The sequence below is a fragment of the Gopherus evgoodei genome, chromosome 4 (genome assembly GCF_007399415.2).
Source record: "Gopherus evgoodei ecotype Sinaloan lineage chromosome 4, rGopEvg1_v1.p, whole genome shotgun sequence".
Lineage (NCBI taxonomy): Eukaryota > Metazoa > Chordata > Testudines > Testudinidae > Gopherus > Gopherus evgoodei.
Genome location: NC_044325.1, coordinates 7,952,715 through 7,972,690, shown reverse-complemented (window position 1 = coordinate 7,972,690; position 19,976 = coordinate 7,952,715). Strand labels below are relative to the sequence as shown.

The 19,976-nt window shown below is 46.1% G+C and overlaps 2 protein-coding genes across 8 annotated transcripts in view; both read left to right on the top strand.

The window, feature by feature from the left end:
• Positions 1-3,880, top strand: part of NIN (ninein) — a 123,131-nt gene extending 119,251 nt beyond the window's left edge. For all 4 annotated transcript variants that reach the window (XM_030562841.1, XM_030562844.1, XM_030562850.1 and 1 more), the window contains one exon: positions 823-3,880. In XM_030562841.1, the coding sequence (XP_030418701.1) occupies positions 823-1,032 (210 nt within the window). In that variant the 3' untranslated portion in view covers positions 1,033-3,880. The remainder of the gene's footprint in view (positions 1-822) is intronic.
• Positions 3,881-8,785: 4,905 nt separating this feature from the next.
• Positions 8,786-19,976, top strand: part of SAV1 (salvador family WW domain containing protein 1) — a 46,921-nt gene continuing 35,730 nt past the window's right edge. Inside the window, exons 1-2 of one of the 4 annotated variants that reach the window (XM_030562836.1) lie at positions 8,786-8,935; positions 15,793-16,233. In XM_030562836.1, coding sequence (XP_030418696.1) covers positions 8,842-8,935; positions 15,793-16,233 — 535 coding nt within the window. In that variant the 5' untranslated portion in view covers positions 8,786-8,841. Of the gene's footprint in view, positions 8,936-12,133; positions 12,252-13,447; positions 13,537-15,792; positions 16,234-19,976 lie in introns of those variants that run through there. The other 3 variants (XM_030562839.1, XM_030562838.1, XM_030562837.1) reach the window with 3 other exon arrangements.

The following is a 19,976-nucleotide window of genomic DNA, read 5'->3' as shown; positions in this document are numbered from 1 at the left end:
CTTTCTATTGTTTATAAGTTGAAAGACCCTGTAACTGTTTACCATCTAAAGTGTAGAGATAAACCTGTTACTTTTTTTTTCTTTCTTTTTTTATTAAAAGCTTTGCTTTAGACCTGTTTAGTTTCCTTTTCCCCTTGTTGAGGCTCGAGGGAATTGAGTCTGTACTTAACAGAGAAGGCGAAGGAGAGGGAAAGGTGGAATCCCTTTGTTTAGATTCACGGAGCTTGAATCCGTATAATTCTCCAGGAGCCCAGGGAGGGAACACCTGGAGGGGAGGAGGGAGAAGGAAATAGTTTATTTCCCTTTGTAGTGAGACTCAAGGAATCTGGGTTTTGGGGTCCCCTGGGAAGGTTTCGGGGGGGACCAGAGGGTATCAGGCCCTAAAAGAATTCCTGATTGGTGGCAACGCTACAGATCTAAGCTGGTAAATAAGCTTAGGGAATTCATGCTAGTACCCATATTTTGGACGCTAAGGTCCAGATTTGGGAATTATATTATGACATGGTGTGCAGCGTATGGGAAAGATAAGAATCCAAAAGCCAGTAAGATTATAAAATTTTTTCTCTGCTAGATGCTTGTAAGCAGAGAGAGAAAGGGTTTTGTTTTAAACCTACAGCCAGAGAATTTTTTTTCTTTGCTCTGTCTAGCTGTGCATAGGGAGGGCTATTAGGTTTAACGATGGTCGTTTGTTAAACAAAGCAGCCTTAAGTGGTCAACAACGCACTCCAGCCAGAACACAGCCTAAACACAGCACTGCTTTCATGAGTATCTCTTCATACATAAAAAGCTGGTAGTAACTTTTATTTATATATATATATTTAGCTCTCCAAGAATACTAAAGCAGATGCAATGGTTAAGGATCTCTATGTTGAAAACGCACAATTGCTGAAAGCTCTGGAGATGACAGAACAGCGACAGAAAACTGCTGAGAAGAAAAACTACTTCTTAGAAGAAAAGATTGCCAACCTCGGTACGATAGTAAAGAACCTGGCATCACCGTCTTTGAATTCTACTCCTCAACTAAGGTCATAGCAAAGCCATAAGTATATTCAGAAGCTCTCTTGCACTTTACGGAAATGTTAAGATTTCAACTTCTCACTGTGCTGCCTTTTTGTATTCTAGATGTTAGTTAACAGAGATCCCAAGGTACATAGTTTAAAGTTAAAACCTAAACTGATAGCTGCCAACAAACTTCTGGTTGCGTTCCTAAACCACCTTCCTGCCCAGTTTTGTTAAAAACTACTCTATTCAGGATTGTAGAAAAGACTTGAATCTGTGATTCTATGTAACTTAACTTATTTTAACTGCTTTATTTTTAAATATATACTCTGGTTTTATTGTAGTGAATTAATTTGTAACTCATGTCTACATTGAAACCTAGGTCTAAGGGGAACCTTTGCAACTTAGGTCTCAGTTAGGCTGCAAATAGATTCTGGAGTTTCCCTAAAGCAGTATGCTTCAACTGATGCACTAGGCTCTAGCCCGTTCATCAGTGGCTGTTTCTTTCCAGGGTTCAGCTTCCCAATGGTGGTTAAAACTTGGTAAATCGAATGCTGCCATTTAACTAAACATAGCAGTTTCTAATTCTGCAAAATGTCCCATGTGGTGAGTGTGATAATGACTTACACAGCTGCAATTAAACACTCCTTTACAAATATGTTAGGGGCCTTCAGTTAAAACAGAGGACCAATCTCCAAACAGAAAGTGATGTGGCTTCTACTTGAATATTTAACTAGGCAAAGCACTGAAATGTATTTATGGAATAAACCTGTATTGGCAGGAGAACAGAGAAGAGGACCTACATAAACTTTAGTCTGTAATATCTATGGCAATGATCCTGCAATGGGTTCTACTAACATAGATCTCTGATGACCATACAAACTTCTATTTGGTGTCAGTGGGACTCTGTACAGACAGGTCTCTGCTAATGGATCCTGCTACAGGATCTGAGTTTGTGATTGTAAGGTTATGTTTGAGGTCACCTCAGCAACTTGGAACGATAGCATAAACTAGCTTCCTGCACTACTATAAATATGGAACTTAATGTCTGTGTATGAAGATAACCACTTATTCAAGCTTTAAGAAACCTTGTTTATGAAAAGAATGATAAATCAAACTGTATTATCTAATACGACCTGATAAAAATAGACTTAAGACTATAAGATTTTTAAAATGTGAATTTAATACTGGTGAGAGGGGCCAGGATAAGACTGGAAGATGTATTGTGATTGGCACAATCTATATGAGGGCTTGAAGGATCAATTGATCAAGATGAGGGGGGCCACTTTGGCAGCCATAGTGGAATTTGGAGGAAGGGTTAAAAATGTTCAAACTGTGTATTCAAACCCTTGTCTCTGAGACTGCCAACAAGGTGCCAGTTACGGTAGTATTTGTGACATGCAACTGTCCACTAGGAACTGAAATGAGACTGTCAATTCACTTGCCACAAGCCACTAGCCAGCCTGCAGAGAATGACTTTCAGTTTATACTGATTTAGCCAGGTAAAGCACTGATTTAGAAAGCCAGTGAAGCACTGTCAAGACTGTTGTACCTAAAAAGTTACCTATTCATTGGAGGGTAGAGGGATTGGATAATAAATACCTGGTGTGACCCTTTCCTTTTACTGCCAGTCAGCTCCATTCCTTTATGCAGACAATATTGTGAATGTTACAAGAATCCAGAGAGATTTGTTTTCTTCCTGTGTACAGGAATGGAGCATAAGGACACGGCAGAGAAAATAATCACCATGAATGCATGTCCTATGATAGAAAATTCTGCACCGTTTCCCTGTTGAAAGGGTGCAATGAATATACAGAGTTTTATTTAAAAACAATAATCAGCTTGCAGTGTTTACATTTTAACTCTTAAAACTTTAAAAAGATTTGTTCAATATACCTTTAAAAGGTAGACCAATTACAATGATAGCACAAACATATCTAGCACTACACAAAGCAAGAAAACCTTAGTTAGAAATTATTTCATGACTGTACTGTGCTGTCTCTTTCCACTCTCCATCTTCTCTCTTGGTAGATGACAAGCTCTAACGCTTGCATACACCATGTTTACATTGACTGTAGAAGCGGTCTTTTATTGCAAATTACATTGAAGTAAATTAGTGTTCCCTTTTTAAATTCCGAAGAGTATAAATATTTTGCTTATGCTAATATTGACCACTTAGCTTGGTAAGTCACATACATAATAAAGTTTTGATGCATGGGCAATTGGACTAAAATGTGTGGTGACAATAAGGAAATTGAGCACACGTCTCTAAGGTTATGTCAAGCTTAGGAAAATAGGCAGTATTTTTAAACTGGCAGAGTAGACAGAATTCAGCTGGATATGGTCATCCTAGGAAAAGGCGTTAGCTAGCATTTTTTTAATGCACTATATTTTCCTAGACTAGACATGACCTAGGGCGTGTCTACACTTACTGGTAGATTGGCACTGCTGCAATCGACGCAGCGAGTGTTGATGTAGCGGGTCTGGTGAAAAGACACTAAATCGATGGGAGAGCACCCTCTCATCATTTTGTGTACTCTACCTCCCCGAGAAGTGTAAGGGAAGTCAATGGGAGACGCTCTCCCATTGACACAGCACAGTATAGCCACCGTGGTAAGTGGATCTAACTACATCGACTTCAGTTACGTTATTCACATAACTGAAGTTGTGTAAGTTAGATCGATTTACAGCGGTAGTGTAGACTAGCCTCTAATGTTAACATGTGGCAAACTGTCAGACATTATGGGGATATTGAAGTAGAGATTGTCCTTAAATTGCTGCGTAATTAAATAAAATCTCACATGGATGCTTTTTTAAAAGAATAGACTCCAAATTTTTACTTTCTGGCACTTATTTTCTCTTGGATTTAAAAAAAAAAAAAGCACTAATCAGAATCAATGTCAAAAAAGGGGAAACTAGGATAGGTAACTTTTGTTGGAGGGATAGTGCACAGAGGTTGATTTCTCCCCCTTCTCTCAATGTATCCTTCCTTTCATGTATTTAGCTTCAAATACTAATCCAACCACTGAGGACAGTTGGGAGTTGGGGGGCCATGAGGGAGTTCAACCTCCCTTGTTCAGGCAAAATTCAAGGTTACTTCTTTGGGATATCTGTGTGAATAAAGCGTTCTCAAAAGTGCCCTTTGACATTGCACCTTTCAGAGCTATTAAATGCTGCTTAGAGCATCTGCCAGAAGGGTTGCTTGAGAAGCAGTTTAGGGCACTTCCTCCCCAGATGGTATGCAGTGGTGAAACTGAGGACTCAAACTCTGATGCCCTGTCAGTGAAATGTGCATCTGACCACTGGGCTGGCACAATTGCATATACTTTTTTTACCGTGCATTTGAGCCAATGGATATACACCTATGAAAAGTATTAAGTATTTATAGTCTCTGATGCCTGAATATCATGTTAGAAGCCTGGGTATACCATATACGCATTTTTTAAATGCCAAAGTCTGTAATAGCAAACTCATGTATGCTCAACAAAACTTGAAGTACTAGGCCTCAATCAAAACAATGGGTCTTGCCAATTCAAAGATAATATAACAGTGTTTTTAAAAGTATGACCATTGTTTCCTGCATCATGCTGTGTGAATCACTGTGAAGATAAGTGTTTTGGAACTGAGTTGTTGGGTTTTTTTGGTGGGGAATATATACAAATTCATTCCAAACAACTTGAGGGGTTGTTTTATATCTGCACAGTTAAGGAGCTGTGTGTCAATTTGCATTGGTAAAAAGTATATACAGTATTAACACTTTTTCCTCAGTCAGATGAGACTGAATTTAAATTCAAAGAAAGGGATTCTGTAACCCAACTGACATTCACTATTTATGGCTGTTGCATAAAATGATTTAAGGGAACAGTGTACTTTAGCAAAGAACAGCAAAATCCTTTGGTAAATCTAAAGGAAATGATGTTGTTATAATTTCATTCTGTTGCTTTGCTGATGTTCAGCCCTCTCACCCATTAATAGCTTCCATTCCCACTAAATGTCAAATGTTGTAATTAGTGACATTTAACTTCTGTAGCGATGAAGACTAGTGGGTGTATTTTTATCAAGTTTGCATTGTATTATATCTGTATAATATACTGTATTACAACAATTGTCTTTATACCATCATGTAAAACAGAAAAAATGAACCATTTATACAGAAATTAAAAATATAAATTACTGTACTCACGACTTGCTCTTTTTTTCCTTGTATGAAAATATTTGAGTATTTTGCTGTGGAGACCAATAAGTCTATTCAGTTGTAATTCGTATGCCTGTACTAATCAAAGCTACATTTTTAACTAAGTAAAATAGTAATAAAAATTGACAGGTTTGTAGTTAATGATAAAAACATGAATTTTCCATTATGAAAAAAACGATAAACCAGTTTAGGGAGGGGAAAAAACCAAGAATGAACCTACCCCTTAATTTATTTTTACTCTAGCCTGTTCTCATCCTCCAGTGTTTTTCCTCCTTAATCATTGTTACCACTCTAAATATTTGTATTAAAAAGGTAATCTTTAATACACAATTATTTGATTGTAAAAATTATTAAAATATTCAGAATTTAGGATTAAATTTACCTCATGTTTTGTTTGTGTATGACTTCAAATAGGCTTTTCTACTGGTAACAGATTAATGAGCTTCCTCTAATTTGCACTGCTGGAGGGTTGGTTTCTTCTTTGAGTGCTTGCTCATGTCGATTCCATTCTTCGAGTGCACACTCATGTGCAGTCGGAGATTTTTGCCTTAGCAGTACTTTTCGGGTCGGCTGTAGCTCCCTCTCGAGTGCCGCACTCATGCACTGCCGACCCTACACCCTCTCAATTCCTTCTTACCACACTTAGGGCTTGGCTACGCTCGAAACTCCAAAGCGCTGCCACAGGAGCGTTCCCACAGCAGCGCTCTGAAGTGTGAGTGTGGTGACGCCAGCGCTGGAATCCCAGTGCTGCAGGTACTCTACCTCCCCGAGGGGATTACAGCGCTGTAACTTGCTGCACTCGGGGGGGGGGGGTGTTTTTTCACATCCCTGAGCAAAAAAGTTGCAGCGCTGTAAAGCACCAGTGTAACCAAGGCCTTGGTCGTAGTGCCTTGTCTTGGATCACAAGAGCATTAGCAGTTCTTATAGTCCATTGTTCTGCCTCCTTTGTTGTTAGTTGATAGGTATTTAGTTAGACCTTTAAGTGTTAGAGTGGTTGTTTAGGAGTTAGAGTCCCGGCTGCGACTCCGCCTCAAAGCCGGGCATGTCCCGTTCCTCAAGCTTTAAGCAGGGGTGAAAGTAACTTACAGGACTTACCGGTACTGCCGGAGTCCTGAGGGGAGCGTGGCCTCATCCAGAAGAGGCGGTGCCTCTCAAGACTTAAAGGCCCCGGGGCACCAGCTGTGGCTGGGAGCCCCAGGACCTTTAAATCAACCCGGGGCTCCCAGCTGCAGAGGTGGTTGGGAGCCCCTGGGGCTCTGGACACTGCGGAGCTCCAGGCCCTTTAAATCCCAGCCCCAGCTGGGCCGCCAGAGCCGCGGGCAGGATTTAAAGGGCTCTGGGTGTCCCACAGCCGCGGGAGCTCTGAGCCCTTTAAATCCAGCCCCAGCCCAGCCGCCAAAGCTGCGGTCTGGCACGGTGTGGTCCGGCACGGTGTACTGGGTCTTGCCGGTATGCTGGACCGGACCAGCTTACTTTCATCTCTGGCTTCTAGCCATGTTCATCACGCAGCCTGCCCATTAGTGACCCCATGAGAGCTGTTTAAAGTCTTTGGGGGAGTCCCACAGAAAGGATAAGTGCAGATCTGCAGAAGCTTTCGCCCTCAAACTCATGCATTCCCTAGATGTCTGGAGGGCGCTAGCCTACATTGAAAGGACCAAGCCGTTCTGCAAGTCAATGCAATTGTTCATCGCAGTGGCCGACAGGATGAAAGGTCATCCAGTGTCCACTCAAAGAATTTCTTCTTGGATCACTGTCTGTTTTCGCTGCTGCTACAACCAGGTGAAGGTGCCACCTCTGGCGATTGTCACCAACCACTCAACCAGGGTGCAAGTCTCTTCAGCAGCTTTCCTAGCCCAAGTGTCTATCACAGGACATCTGTAGGGTAGCCACCTGGTCGTCTGTCCACATGTTCACATCCCATTATGCACTTACCCAGCAGGCCCTTCAATAGAGCAGTACTGCAAGCCACTGAACTGTGAACTCAGAGCCCACCTTCGAGGATACTGCTTGTGAGTCACCTAGAATGGAATCAACATGAGCAAGCACTTGAGAAAGAAAAAACTTACCTACTTTTTCGTAACAGTTGTTCTTCAAAATGTGTTCTCATGTCCATTCCATTACCTGCCCTCTTGCCCCTCTGTCAGAGTTGCTAGCAAGAAGGAACTAAGAGGGCATAGAGTTGGCAACATGTAATATACCAGCACATGACTGAGGCACTCTAGATGTTACAGCCAACCCTACAGCTACCACTAAGGCAAAAATCTCGGACGACTGTGCATGTGGGTGCACACCCACCTAGAATGGAATGGACATGAGCCATCATCTCTAAGAACAACAGTTACAAAAAGGTAGGTAACTGTTTTTCTATGCCCTTTTTGATGCTGGTGTGCTGTGACCATTGCCTGTTATATTGACCAAATATTCTCATTGTTCAATATGCTTCCCTGTCTGTATCCATTTGTTATCCCTTGTCTTACACTTAAAGATTGTAATCTCTTTAGGGGAGGGATTGTTTTTTTGTTAGGTGGTAGACATGCACACAACACAAGAGTGCTGGTTGCTGCAGTAATACCAATATGCAGCTTGCATAACTCAACTAGCTTTGCACTATGCCCATCCATTAGCGTAGTGGCTCTTGCTTTTTGCTGTCAGAGGGGAGTGTTCATGGGGGGAAGGGATAGCTCAGTGGTTTGAGCGTTGGGCTGCTACACCCAGTTCAATCCTTGAGGGGACCATTTAGGGAACTGGGGTAAAAAAATCTGTCTGGGGATTGGTCCTGCTTTGAGCAGGGGGTTGGACTAGATCCCTCCTGAGGTCCCTTCCAACCCTGATATTCTGTGTCTGACGGCTCTAGGGCGCTGGAGAATGAGAACAGGCCCTAGGGGAGAGCTCACCTTCTGAGGGAGTTTGTGGCAACCCTATTGTGAGTTTGTGGCTGGCAAGGTGACCAGCCCTACCCATGGAATCAAAGCATGGAGGCCCCAGGCCCAGCTCTCAGACCCGTGCCCAGCCACCCCAATGCGAGGGGGCTTGTGATCTAACTGACATACAATGTGTGTCCTGTGCTGTCCCTTCCTGCCTCTTTCCTCCCAGGGCCCTGTGTCTCTCCCAGCCTCCTTCCCTCTGCCTGGTGTGGGCCCACCTTGTGCCCTGGTCTCCTGTCCCACCCCCCTGCAGCCAGCCCCAGGCGCCTCTCCCCAGCAGCCTGCTCGGGCAGGGCCACCCCTGGCTGGGGCTGAGGGGGCTGCAGGCTCCTCCCCCTGGGTATGGCCCCGCCCCTCCAGCCCCAACGGCCGCGGAACCCTCTGCCCCCGAACGCTCCACGCCGCGCGGCGGGCAAGAGGCGCCTCCTGTTGGCCGCACAGCCCTCCCCGCCGCAGGGGGCGCTGTCCGGCGGCGGAGGCGGGCGCTGCTGGTGTCCCACAGGGCTGTGCGCGGAGGGGCGGCCCCGCACATGGCTCGGCTGCGGCCTGGCCCCGTTCCGTTCCCCTGGCCCTGAGCGCGCTGTCCGCTGGCGCCGCGAGCGGGTGAGCGCCCGGGGCCCGCGCGCCGCCCTGCGGGGATGATGCAGCCGGGAGCCGCGCAGCGCAGCGCCGGGGGCCGCGCGGAGTGAGGCGGCCGCGGGCCCGAGCCCCCCGGGCGGGGGGATGCTGTCCCGGAAGAAGACGCGCACGGAGCTCTCCAAGCCGGGCGAGGTGCAGGGCAAGTACGTGAAGAAGGAGACCAGCCCGCTGCTCCGCAGTGAGTGTCCGGGGCGGCGCGGCGCCGGCAGGAGTCCTGGCCCGCGGGCTTGGGGGGAGGGGGCGAGGAAAAAGCGGGGCCCCCCGGGGCATTGGGGAGCGTGCTCCGGAGCTGGGACAGCGGGGAGCGGCCCCCCGGGGTCAGTGCGGAACATGCCCCGGGGCTGGAGTCATGGGACAGCGGGGAGCGGCCCCCCGGGGGTCAGTGCGGAACATGCCCCGGGGCTGGAGTCATGGGACAGCGGGGAGCGGCCCCCCGGGGGTCAGTGCGGAACATGCCCCGGGGCTGGAGTCATGGGACAGCGGGGAGCGGCCCCCCGGGGTCAGTGCGGAACATGCCCCGGGGCTGGAGTCATGGGACAGCGGGGAGCGGCCCCCCGGGGGTCAGTGCGGAACATGCCCCGGGGCTGGAGTCATGGGACAGCGGGGAGCGGCCCCCCGGGGTCAGTGCGGAACATGCCCCGGGGCTGGAGTCATGGGACAGCGGGAAGCGGCTCGCACAGGGGTCAGTGCGGAACATGCCCCGGGGCTGGAGTCATGGGACAGCGGGGAGCGGCCCCCTGGGGTCAGTGCGGAACATGCCCCGGGGCTGGAGTCATGGGACAGCGGGGAGCGGCCCCCCGGGGGTCAGTGCGGAACATACCCCGGGGCTGGAGTCATGGGACAGTGGGGAGCGGCCCCCCGGGGTCAGTGCGGAACATGCCCCGGGGCTGGAGTCATGGGACAGCGGGGAGCGGCCCCCCCGGGGTCAGTGCGGAACATGCCCTGGGGCTGGAGTCATGGGACAGTGGGGAGCGGCCCCCCGGGGGTCAGTGCGGAACATGCCCCGGGGCTGGAGTCATGGGACAGCGGGGAGCGGCCCCCCGGGGTCAGTGCGGAACATGCCCCGGGGCTGGAGTCATGGGACAGCGGGGAGCGGCCCCCCGGGGTCAGTGCGGAACATGCCCCGGGGCTGGAGTCATGGGACAGCGGGGAGCGGCCCCCCCCGGGGTCAGTGCGGAACATGCCCCGGGGCTGGAGTCATGGGACAGCGGGAAGCGGCTCGCACAGGGGTCAGTGCGGAACATGGCCCGGGGCTGGAGTCATGGGACAGTGGGGAGCGGCCCCCCCGGGGGTCAGTGCGGAACATGCCCCGGGGCTGGAGTCATGGGACAGCGGGGAGCGGCCCCAACAGGGGTCAGTGCGGAACATGCCCCGGGGCTGGAGTCATGGGACAGCGGGGAGCGGCCCCCCGGGGTCAGTGCGGAACATGCCCCGGGGCTGGAGTCATGGGACAGCGGGGAGCGGCCACCACAGGGGTCAGTGCGGAACATGCCCCGGGGCTGGAGTCATGGGACAGCGGGGAGCGGCCCCCCCGGGGTCAGTGCGGAACATGCCCTGGGGCTGGAGTCATGGGACAGTGGGGAGCGGCCCCCCGGGGGACAGTGGGGAGCGGCCCCCCGGGGGTCAGTGCGGAACATGCCCCGGGGCTGGAGTCATGGGACAGCGGGGAGCGGCCCCCCGGGGTCAGTGCGGAACATGCCCCGGGGCTGGAGTCATGGGACAGCGGGGAGCGGCCCCCCGGGGTCAGTGCGGAACATGCCCCGGGGCTGGAGTCATGGGACAGCGGGGAGCGGCCCCCCCGGGGTCAGTGCGGAACATGCCCCGGGGCTGGAGTCATGGGACAGCGGGAAGCGGCTCGCACAGGGGTCAGTGCGGAACATGGCCCGGGGCTGGAGTCATGGGACCGTGGGGAGCGGCCCCCCCGGGGGTCAGTGCGGAACATGCCCCGGGGCTGGAGTCATGGGACAGCGGGGAGCGGCCCCAACAGGGGTCAGTGCGGAACATGCCCCGGGGCTGGAGTCATGGGACAGCGGGGAGCGGCCCCCCGGGGTCAGTGCGGAACATGCCCCGGGGCTGGAGTCATGGGACAGCGGGGAGCGGCCACCACAGGGGTCAGTGCGGAACATGCCCCGGGGCTGGAGTCATGGGACAGTGGGGAGCGGCCCCCCCAGGGGTCAGTGCAGAACATGCCCCGGGGCTGGAGTCATGGGACAGCGGGGAGCGGCCCCAACAGGGGTCAGTGCGGAACATGCCCCGGGGCTGGAGTCATGGGACAGCGGAGAGCGGCCCCCGCAGGGGTCAGTGCGGAACATGCCCCGGGGCTGGAGTCATGGGACAGCGGGGAGCGGCCCCCTGGGGTCAGTGCGGAACATGCCCCGGGGCTGGAGTCATGGGACAGCGGGGAGCGGCCCCCCGGGGTCAGTGCGGAACATGCCCCGGGGCTGGAGTCATGGGACAGCGGGGAGCGGCCCCCCCGGGGTCAGTGCGGAACATGCCCCGGGGCTGGAGTCATGGGACAGCGGGAAGCGGCTCGCACAGGGGTCAGTGCGGAACATGGCCCGGGGCTGGAGTCATGGGACAGTGGGGAGCGGCCCCCCCGGGGGTCAGTGCGGAACATGCCCCGGGGCTGGAGTCATGGGACAGCGGGGAGCGGCCCCAACAGGGGTCAGTGCGGAACATGCCCCGGGGCTGGAGTCATGGGACAGCGGGGAGCGGCCCCCCGGGGTCAGTGCGGAACATGCCCCGGGGCTGGAGTCATGGGACAGTGGGGAGCGGCCCCCCCAGGGGTCAGTGCAGAACATGCCCCGGGGCTGGAGTCATGGGACAGCGGGGAGCTGCCCCCACAGGGGTCAGTGCGGAACATGCCCCCGGGGCTGAAGTCATGGAGCATTTGGGAGCGGCCCCCGCAGGGGTCAGTGCGAAACATGCCCTGGGGCTGGAGTCATGGAGCATTGGGGAGCGGCCCCCTGGTTGTCAGTGCGGAACGTGCCCCGGTCCTGGAGTCAGGGGGCAGTGGGGAGCGTGCCCCGGGCCTGGAGTCCTAAGTGGGGGGAAAAAGGACCCCCCACCACCCACCCCAGGAGGTGGACGGGGGCCTATAGTGACACCCTGCCCACCTGATGTGATAGTAAAACCTCTGTTCTTTGACTGTAATTGAAGGGAATCCTTGTCAGCTTGATATGTAGGATCCCAGGGGATAGCTCAGATGCATGTGAACGGTAAGAAGTATGTGCCAGTGTACATAAGTTGTACATATTTGAATTGTTGGTGTTTGCTTTTATTTTAAGGATACACTTCAGGAAGGGACTGTTTTTCTTCTGTATTTTGTTTATACATTGCTGAGTGTAATGAGCACCAATCCCAATAAAGTCTATTAAAACTTTTGAGGTACTACACCTGCCTCTAAATCCTCTAGCCAGCTGGGTTGGCATGGTATTTACCAGAGATGGTTTTTACAAGCGAAAATCATGGTTTTTACTGTCCTGGGAAAAACGGTTAGTCCCGGTTTAAGGTATTTTCGGTTTTAAGAACTGTTTTGTTAATGCACACTACATTACACTTAGTTTTAGTTATGTATTAAAATTGTGATTACATAAAACAGATTCAGAGATTAATTTGGGTTGTACAAACAAAAAGTAAAACTCTGGGTGGATGTAATACTAATATGTGTAACTATAATAATGAGCAGCAGAATGTCTACATTTTTCTTTTAGTATTTTTTCAGGAAAGTTATGTTACTCCTCAATTTTCAATATTTTATAAACAAACATCAAAAACCTTTGATTATGTGAAAATGACCGTAATGCAGAGCTGTGGGCTTGAAGCATTAAGCAGTCAGAGGCAGGCAGAATTTCAGACTACCAGTCTAGTTCCGCTTGGCCATGCAGAATTCTGTAGAAGCCCAACGTTGATGTAGTGGATAGACCAACTGTTCCTCAGTTTTCAGTGAATATAGCCAACATTTGAAAAGACTCATTCTATGCTTGCAGAACTTGCTGGACACTGGTGCAATTATTTTTCCCTGTTTAACCCCAGTTTAAGCCAGTTTTTACTAACACGTGGTCCTCCTAAACTAGTTTTTCCCAGGAAATTGTCAGCCCTACTAGCCAGCTTTTTATGGTTTTAAAATATTCTCCCCTCCATTTAAAAAAAAAAAAGTTATTTTCCTTGTTGCTGTATGGAAGACATTTGTGAAAAGGGGAAACTGTCTATACACAAGTGTTGTCAAATGCACTTTGTAAACAAACTTCTCTAATCTCAGTTCCGGTTGTAGAAGACAGTATCTTCACACGGAAGTGTGATTTTTATTTAAGTTCACAATGTTCCTTTAATAACTTGTTCATATGAATTGGAGCGGTTTGCAGCTCTCCTAAAGTCAGTGTTCTTTTTTGCAAGCTAAGGCTATATCTTCATTTCCAAAATAGCGGGAGGGGGGATGTTATGGTAAGATGACTAATGTGTGATACTTATCTCACTATAAAATCCTAGTAGAGACAAGGCACGTGTAGTTTTTTTACCAGGAGGCAGCTAGGCAAGGACAGCACTGTACTCCCCACCTGTCGGTGGTCTCCTGACTCTCTAATAGGATTTTACAGCAGGCTAGCTAATCTAATTAGTTAACCTATGATAAAAGCACATCTTTTTTTTAGTGTAAAGACAAAGCCTGAGTGTGACAGCAGTGCCTCATGTTGTTTGAACAGTTACCTTTGCAACTGCAAGAGCTGAAAACATACTTTTGGGAAATGAACTTTGAACTCTTTAGCTTGTGCTCTTTCTTTGGCATGTGTTTTAGTTTTAAAATTTAAAAACTGTTACTCAAATTCAGTATCATACTGTAAATTATGAACTAATTGTTTTAACCTTCTTAGTAAAAAGGGTTTAAAAATTCTATTCTCGCTGTAACAATAATCTGATAACCAGTTTTGCATGTACAGCTCAAAAATGGCTGAAGATGTAAGGTAATGGCGTGGTATTACTGTATTTCCCAGTGAGAAAGGAGACAGACTAGATTAAAAATACTATACCTTTTATTTTTAAAACTTGTAAAAGTTTAAACTTGTCTATACATTAGAAATGTTTTCAGTCTTTTGTTGTGAAATAACAAGCCATTGTGTGCTCTAGTGTCAGAGCACTTCTTATGGCAAATTATTCATTACATCTACTGAGGTGTAATTTAAAAGACAAACTTTAGAAACAGTTATTGAATACATTGGCATATTTTTCCTTTTGAGTGAGGTCTACCACTCTGGGTTGGTGTTTAACTTGATAGAGGCAAAATGGTTTAGATTCTGAACCAGTATAGCAATTATGTTCATGTCTTATGCGGTTTCCTTAAAGCTGAGCTATTAAATGCTATTATACATTAACGTAACATTAAAGTTGAGAAATTAAGCATTCAGAATTACAGCGTTGCTAGCTAGGCCATGTTATACAGATACAGTAAAGTATAGGTTCTGTTCCTGGGTGTGTACCACAGGCTTCCTGTGAGACTGTGGGAAAGTCACTTACCCAGTCAGGCCTTGGCTACACTGGCACTTTACAGCGCAGCAACTTTCGCGCTCAGGGGTGTGAAAAAACACCCCCCTGAGCGCTGCAAGATACAGCGCTGTAAAGCCTCAGTGTAATCAGCGCTGCAAGCTACACCCATAGAGGATGTGGTTTACGTGCAGCACTGGGAGAGCTCTCTCCCAGCACTGGTGCTCCGACCACACTCACACTTGCGGCAGCACTTTGAAATTTCAAGTCTAGCCATACCCTCAGTCACTGTAAGTACATAAATGCAAACCTCATGATAGGGCATTAGATTGGGAGTTGAAAGATTTGAGTTCTGTTCTGCCACTGATTTGCTGTGTGACTTTGGAGAAGTCACATGAACTCTGTATTTTGATGGCAAGCTCTTCTGGGCAAGAACTGCCTCTTATTATATGTGTATATGGTGCTTCAGTCTCAGTTGGGGTCTTCAGAAGCTAGTAAAATGCAAATAATTTATGTATGTTGCATTTGTACCTAGAGACACTGTTGTGCTAGTCACTGTACAAACAGAGTAAAAGCCTCTCTTCTAAAGAGCTTACAAGCTCATTAACTTATCTTTGCCTTAATTTTTCAATCTGTAAAATGGGGCTACGTTCCTTAGATGGATGTTTTGAGGCTTAATACTAGATGCTTTGAGATTCTTTTGTGGTATTTGAGATAGAGCAATAAAAAGCAAGGTGAACTAGTACTCTGAGGTGGTACTGAAATCTCCCTCAGGTGTTGGGCTGACTGGTTCTTACTCACATGCTCCAGGGGTCTAACGGATCACCATATGTGGGATGTGGAAATAATTTTGTCTCAAGTCAGGTTGGCAATGACCTTGAGGTTTTCTACCTTCCTCTGCAGTGTGGGGTATACAGGCCATTTGCCAGGATCTCATTTAATCAATTTTCCTCCTACTGCTAAGGCCTTGGGCATTTGTACCTTCTGGTCCCTCATGTTCTGTCTTGGTGGCACACAGTAGTTTAGTCTCCTATGGGCTCTAATAATAATTTAATAATAATAATTGGAGATATAACTATCTCCTAGAACTGGAAGGGACCTTAAAAGGTTATCAAGTCCGGTCCCCTACCTTCACTAGGAGGACCAAGTACTGATTTTTTGCTCCAGATCCCTAAGTGGCCGCCTCAAGGATTGAACTCACAACCCTGGGTTTAGCAAGCCAATACTCAAACCACTAAGCTATCCCTTTATACTTATACTTTGGTACAATTCCGTTTGTTGGATTTAGCGTGCATGTGGCTGTAATGTGTTGGTGGCCTGTGATATATCCAAGGTCAGACTAGTTTATCTGATGGTCCCTTCTGGATTTGGAACTCTGACTGTATATTTGTTTAAAATGGCTGAGTTAATGTTACTGTGAAAACCTTAGCTTTGAATTTCCTGATTTCTACACTCTAATTTAGCATTACAGTCAACCAATTAGCATACCTATTTTGCACCTAATTTGGACACTTGTTGTAGCAAAGTTTGTATTTAACTTACAATGTTTTACTCTTACAGATCTGATGCCTTCATTTATCCGTCATGGTCCGACCATTCCAAGGCGAACTGATATCTGCCTTCCTGACTCGAGTTCTTCTGCCTACTCTGCTGGAGGGGATGGAGTAGTTTCTAGAAACCAGAGTTTCCTTAGAACTCCAGTTCAGAGGCCACCTCATGAAATAATGAGGCGAGAAAGCAACAGACTATCTGCACCTTCCTATCTTGCAAGAAATTCGGCTGATGTCCCTCGGGACTATGGTTCTTCCTCCCAGTCCTTTTTAACAGAAGCTAACTCTGTTACAGAAAATGGAGATGCTGGTACCCGCTATTACTATGATTTTTATGATGGTCAAAGGAGGCATCAGCTAAGTGATCGTGTACATGAGAACTATAGATATTATGGACATAACAATGATCTCTTCCAAAGGATGTCACAGAATCAAGGGAGGCATGCTGCAGGCAAGTTATTTTAGATAATGCATGGGAAATATTTTTGGTATGGAAATATTTCTTAATGATGCTTCTGGTCATGTTTTTATTAATATTGCTCTATATACTCTAGTTCTCCTATTTTAATTACATTTCTGGTACAGAGTTTGCTTGTTTATATGTATGGCAACCAGGAAAATAGGGTTGCATATAGGGTTCTTCTCTGTGGAGAAGGAAAGGAAATGTGCATGTTTTTTTTAAAAAAGACTATTTTTTTAAAGGTACTTTGTAGGATGGCTTTTTAATATTAAACTTATTTAACTCCTGACAGAATTGGAGATATCTTGTATTCACCAGGCTTAAGCTTAATATTGTATTTTTTAACAAATACATCTATTAAACAGATTATACCATTCTCCAAAAGCCACATGGCCTTTATTTCTTTAAATAAAGTGATACACTTCTGAATTTTTAAAATAATTTAAAGTGCACCTCTATCCTGACACAACACGGTTCTTGAGAGCCAAAAAATCTCGCCACCTTATAGGTGAGACCGTGTTATATTGGGTATGGTCTGTTACGGCTTCCCTGGTGGTGATTTAAAGGTCTCGGTGCTCCAGCCACTGTGGGGTACCCCGGGCCCTTTAAACCACTGCCGGGGCTCAGGCGGGGATTTAAAGGGCCTGCGGCTCCCCACAGCAGCTGGAACCTCTGTCCCTTTAAATCACCGCCCAAGCCCAGCTGCCGGAGGCCGGGCTCGGGCAGCGATTTAAGGGCCCAGGGTTCCACACAAATTCAGATACAATGTGGTAAAGCAGTGGGGCTCAGGCGACACTTTAAAGGGCCTGGGGCTCCCTGTTGCATTACCACGTTATAGCCGAATTCATGTTATATCAGATCGTGTTATATTGGGGTAGAGGTGTATATAATGTGTACTATCTGCCTATAAGTGACCTACTTTTCCTTACACATTTCAAGAGTTAAAATGAGTACTGTATTTTAATTGAGTGCAAAATGGAAGCCAAGTGAGTGGTATTCTAAGCATGGATTATGAAGTACTCTTTCCCCTTAAATTATGACCAGCTCAACTCTCTCAAAATACTCATGAGGTAAAACTGTCACATAATTAATTTTGGCTCACTTGCACATTTTAATCCCCTTTGTTAAAATGCTATGAGAATTGATGTGAATCATATCTGCACTCTTAAAATACAGCCCTGTGGTAACATTGTAGCCATTAGTTGGCTTGATTTTGTCAACTTGCAGTAGACTTTTGCTGCATGAATTAAGTATGTATAGAATAACAGATGGCCATAGATTGTGGGTTGTAGTTCTGTTTATAAACAATCTGAAGTTAGATACCACAATAAAGAGGATAGAGTGCTTTGCCTAATCAAAACCTTGATGGTATTCCAGCACAGTATTTCTAGATTTCTCTGTTCTGTGTGCTGTGGCACTCCTGAATATTTTTTGTGTGGTGTTTTGTTATGAATCTTCTCCTTACAATGGAAAGCTACTGAGAACCTGTGAAATTTGTACAGCATCTGTGGAACCGCTCTATTGGTCATAGAAAAGTGACCTTAAAAAGAGAGAACTTGTGAACTTATGTTCTAACATTTGATAAATATAAAACATCTTATATAAAGAATATTTTAAAGAAATTATTTTAAACTTTAAACATGAACTTAAGTGTTTTCACTGTGAAATACCTTCAGTTCATCTTTACATGTACACTATAAGCAAAATAGTAAATCTGCTGTCTCTAAGAAAACAACTCTGTTATCAAGAATGTCAAGACTTTAAGGTTACTGACCTCATGTGTGGAATTTTTAGCTTGACAGAGAAATGTTTTTGTTACAGAAAACTTCTTATTCAGTGAATAGTTAGGGGGAAAACTGAATTCCAAAGAGTAATAATAGTAATACTGTTTAAAATCAGTAAATAATAAAGCTTTACTGTGAGGACTTTTATGCAGTTTCATTTTGGTTTTATTTACTAAATGCTAAATAATACATCTGATATGTTTGAACAAGTGTCATCCATATAAGTCATATATTCCTATTATTAAAACCGTCAGTTTTTAAAAACCCTATCGTAGGAAACAGTGAACCACGGCTGAAACCGTTTCCCCAAAGCAATATTGAAAATGATTTAAGTGCTAATATAGGTTGGTCTGAACAGTTTTGGAAAACATTATTGATGCTTGGTGGAAGAGCAAAAGTCTTTGATATACTGGAAATGGAAATCTGGGTTTCTTTTTATGTGATTAAAAGGGACACTGTTGGTTGAAATCTAGTTAACTTCCAAACCAAGTTAAAGGTAGTTGTTGGTTCTGTCTCTGGGTCACCCTGCCAACTTGTGATTTTTACAGTCACATTTTTCTGTTTGTTTAAATGTTCTCTCCCCTGTAGCTATTTGAGACCTACACAAACAACTGCTGACGGAGGACTTTCCTCTCTCTGACCTTTTCACCTCTCTGGTTGCTGGAAAACAGAAGGGAGCTTCTGAATTTGGTTCTCTGTCAGTCATTCCCATATCTTTATTGCCCCTAGCTTGACTGAGCATTAATAAAAGTGCCTTCTCAATTCTACAGGTCTCCTGCGGCAGTAGTAGAATCAAGGATTAAATCTGCTGCTGCTTAGTGTGAGGGGAGAGGCAAAAAAAGGACATTCTGTTCCTTTGCACAAAAGCACTGTCTCTTCCCACCCCACCCCGAGCATGCAATTTTAAACTATTTATTTGATGTGTTTCATTGCTAATGAGAATATGAACCCAATTTTTTTTCTTCAGTTCCCTCCCAGCTTCCTCTTCCTTTGCGTTTTTCTCAGCCTAGGTTGTGGTTGTTAGGGCTGTTGATTAATCGCAGTTAACTCACATGATTAACTCAAAAAATTAATCATGATTACTCGCTGTTTTAATAGCACTGTTGAACAATAGAATACGAATTGAAATTTATTAAAATTTTGGATGTTTTTCTACATTTATATATATATTGTATACTGTGTTGTAATTGAATTCAAAGCATATATTATTTTTGTTTATAGATATTTCCACTGTAAAAATGATAAACAGAAGAAATAATATTTTTCAATTCACCTCAGAAGTACTATAGTGCAATCTCTGTATTGTGAAAGTGAAATTTGCAAATGTAGATTTTTTGTTACATAGCTGCACTCAAAAACGAAACAATGTAAAACTTCAGAGCCTACAAGTCCACTCAGTCCTACTTTTTGTTGAGCCAATCAAGTTTGTTTACATTTATAGGAAAAAATGCTGCACTCTTATTTACAATGTCACCTGAAAGCAAGAACAGGCGTTTGCATGTCACTTTTGTAGCCGGCATTGCACGTTATTTATGTCCCAATTATGCTAAACATTCGTATATCCCTTCAGGCTTCAGCCACCATTCCAGAAGACATGTTTCCATGCTGCTGATGCTTGTTAAAAAAAATGAGTTACTTAAATGTGTGACTGAACTCCTTGGGGGTTTTACCCCCATTCCACTATATATTTCATGTTATAGCAATCTTGGATGATGACCCAGTACATGTTGTTCATTTTAAGAACACTTTCACTGCAGATTTGACAAAACGCAAAGAAGAAAGCAGTGTTGAATTTTCTATGATAGTTGCAGCACTCTACCCAAAGTTTAAGAATCTGAAGTGCCTTCCAAAATCTGAGAGGGACGAGGTGTGCAGCATGTTTTCAGAAGTCTTAAAAGAGCAACACTCTGATGTGGAAACCACAGAACTCGAACCACCAAAAAAGAAAAT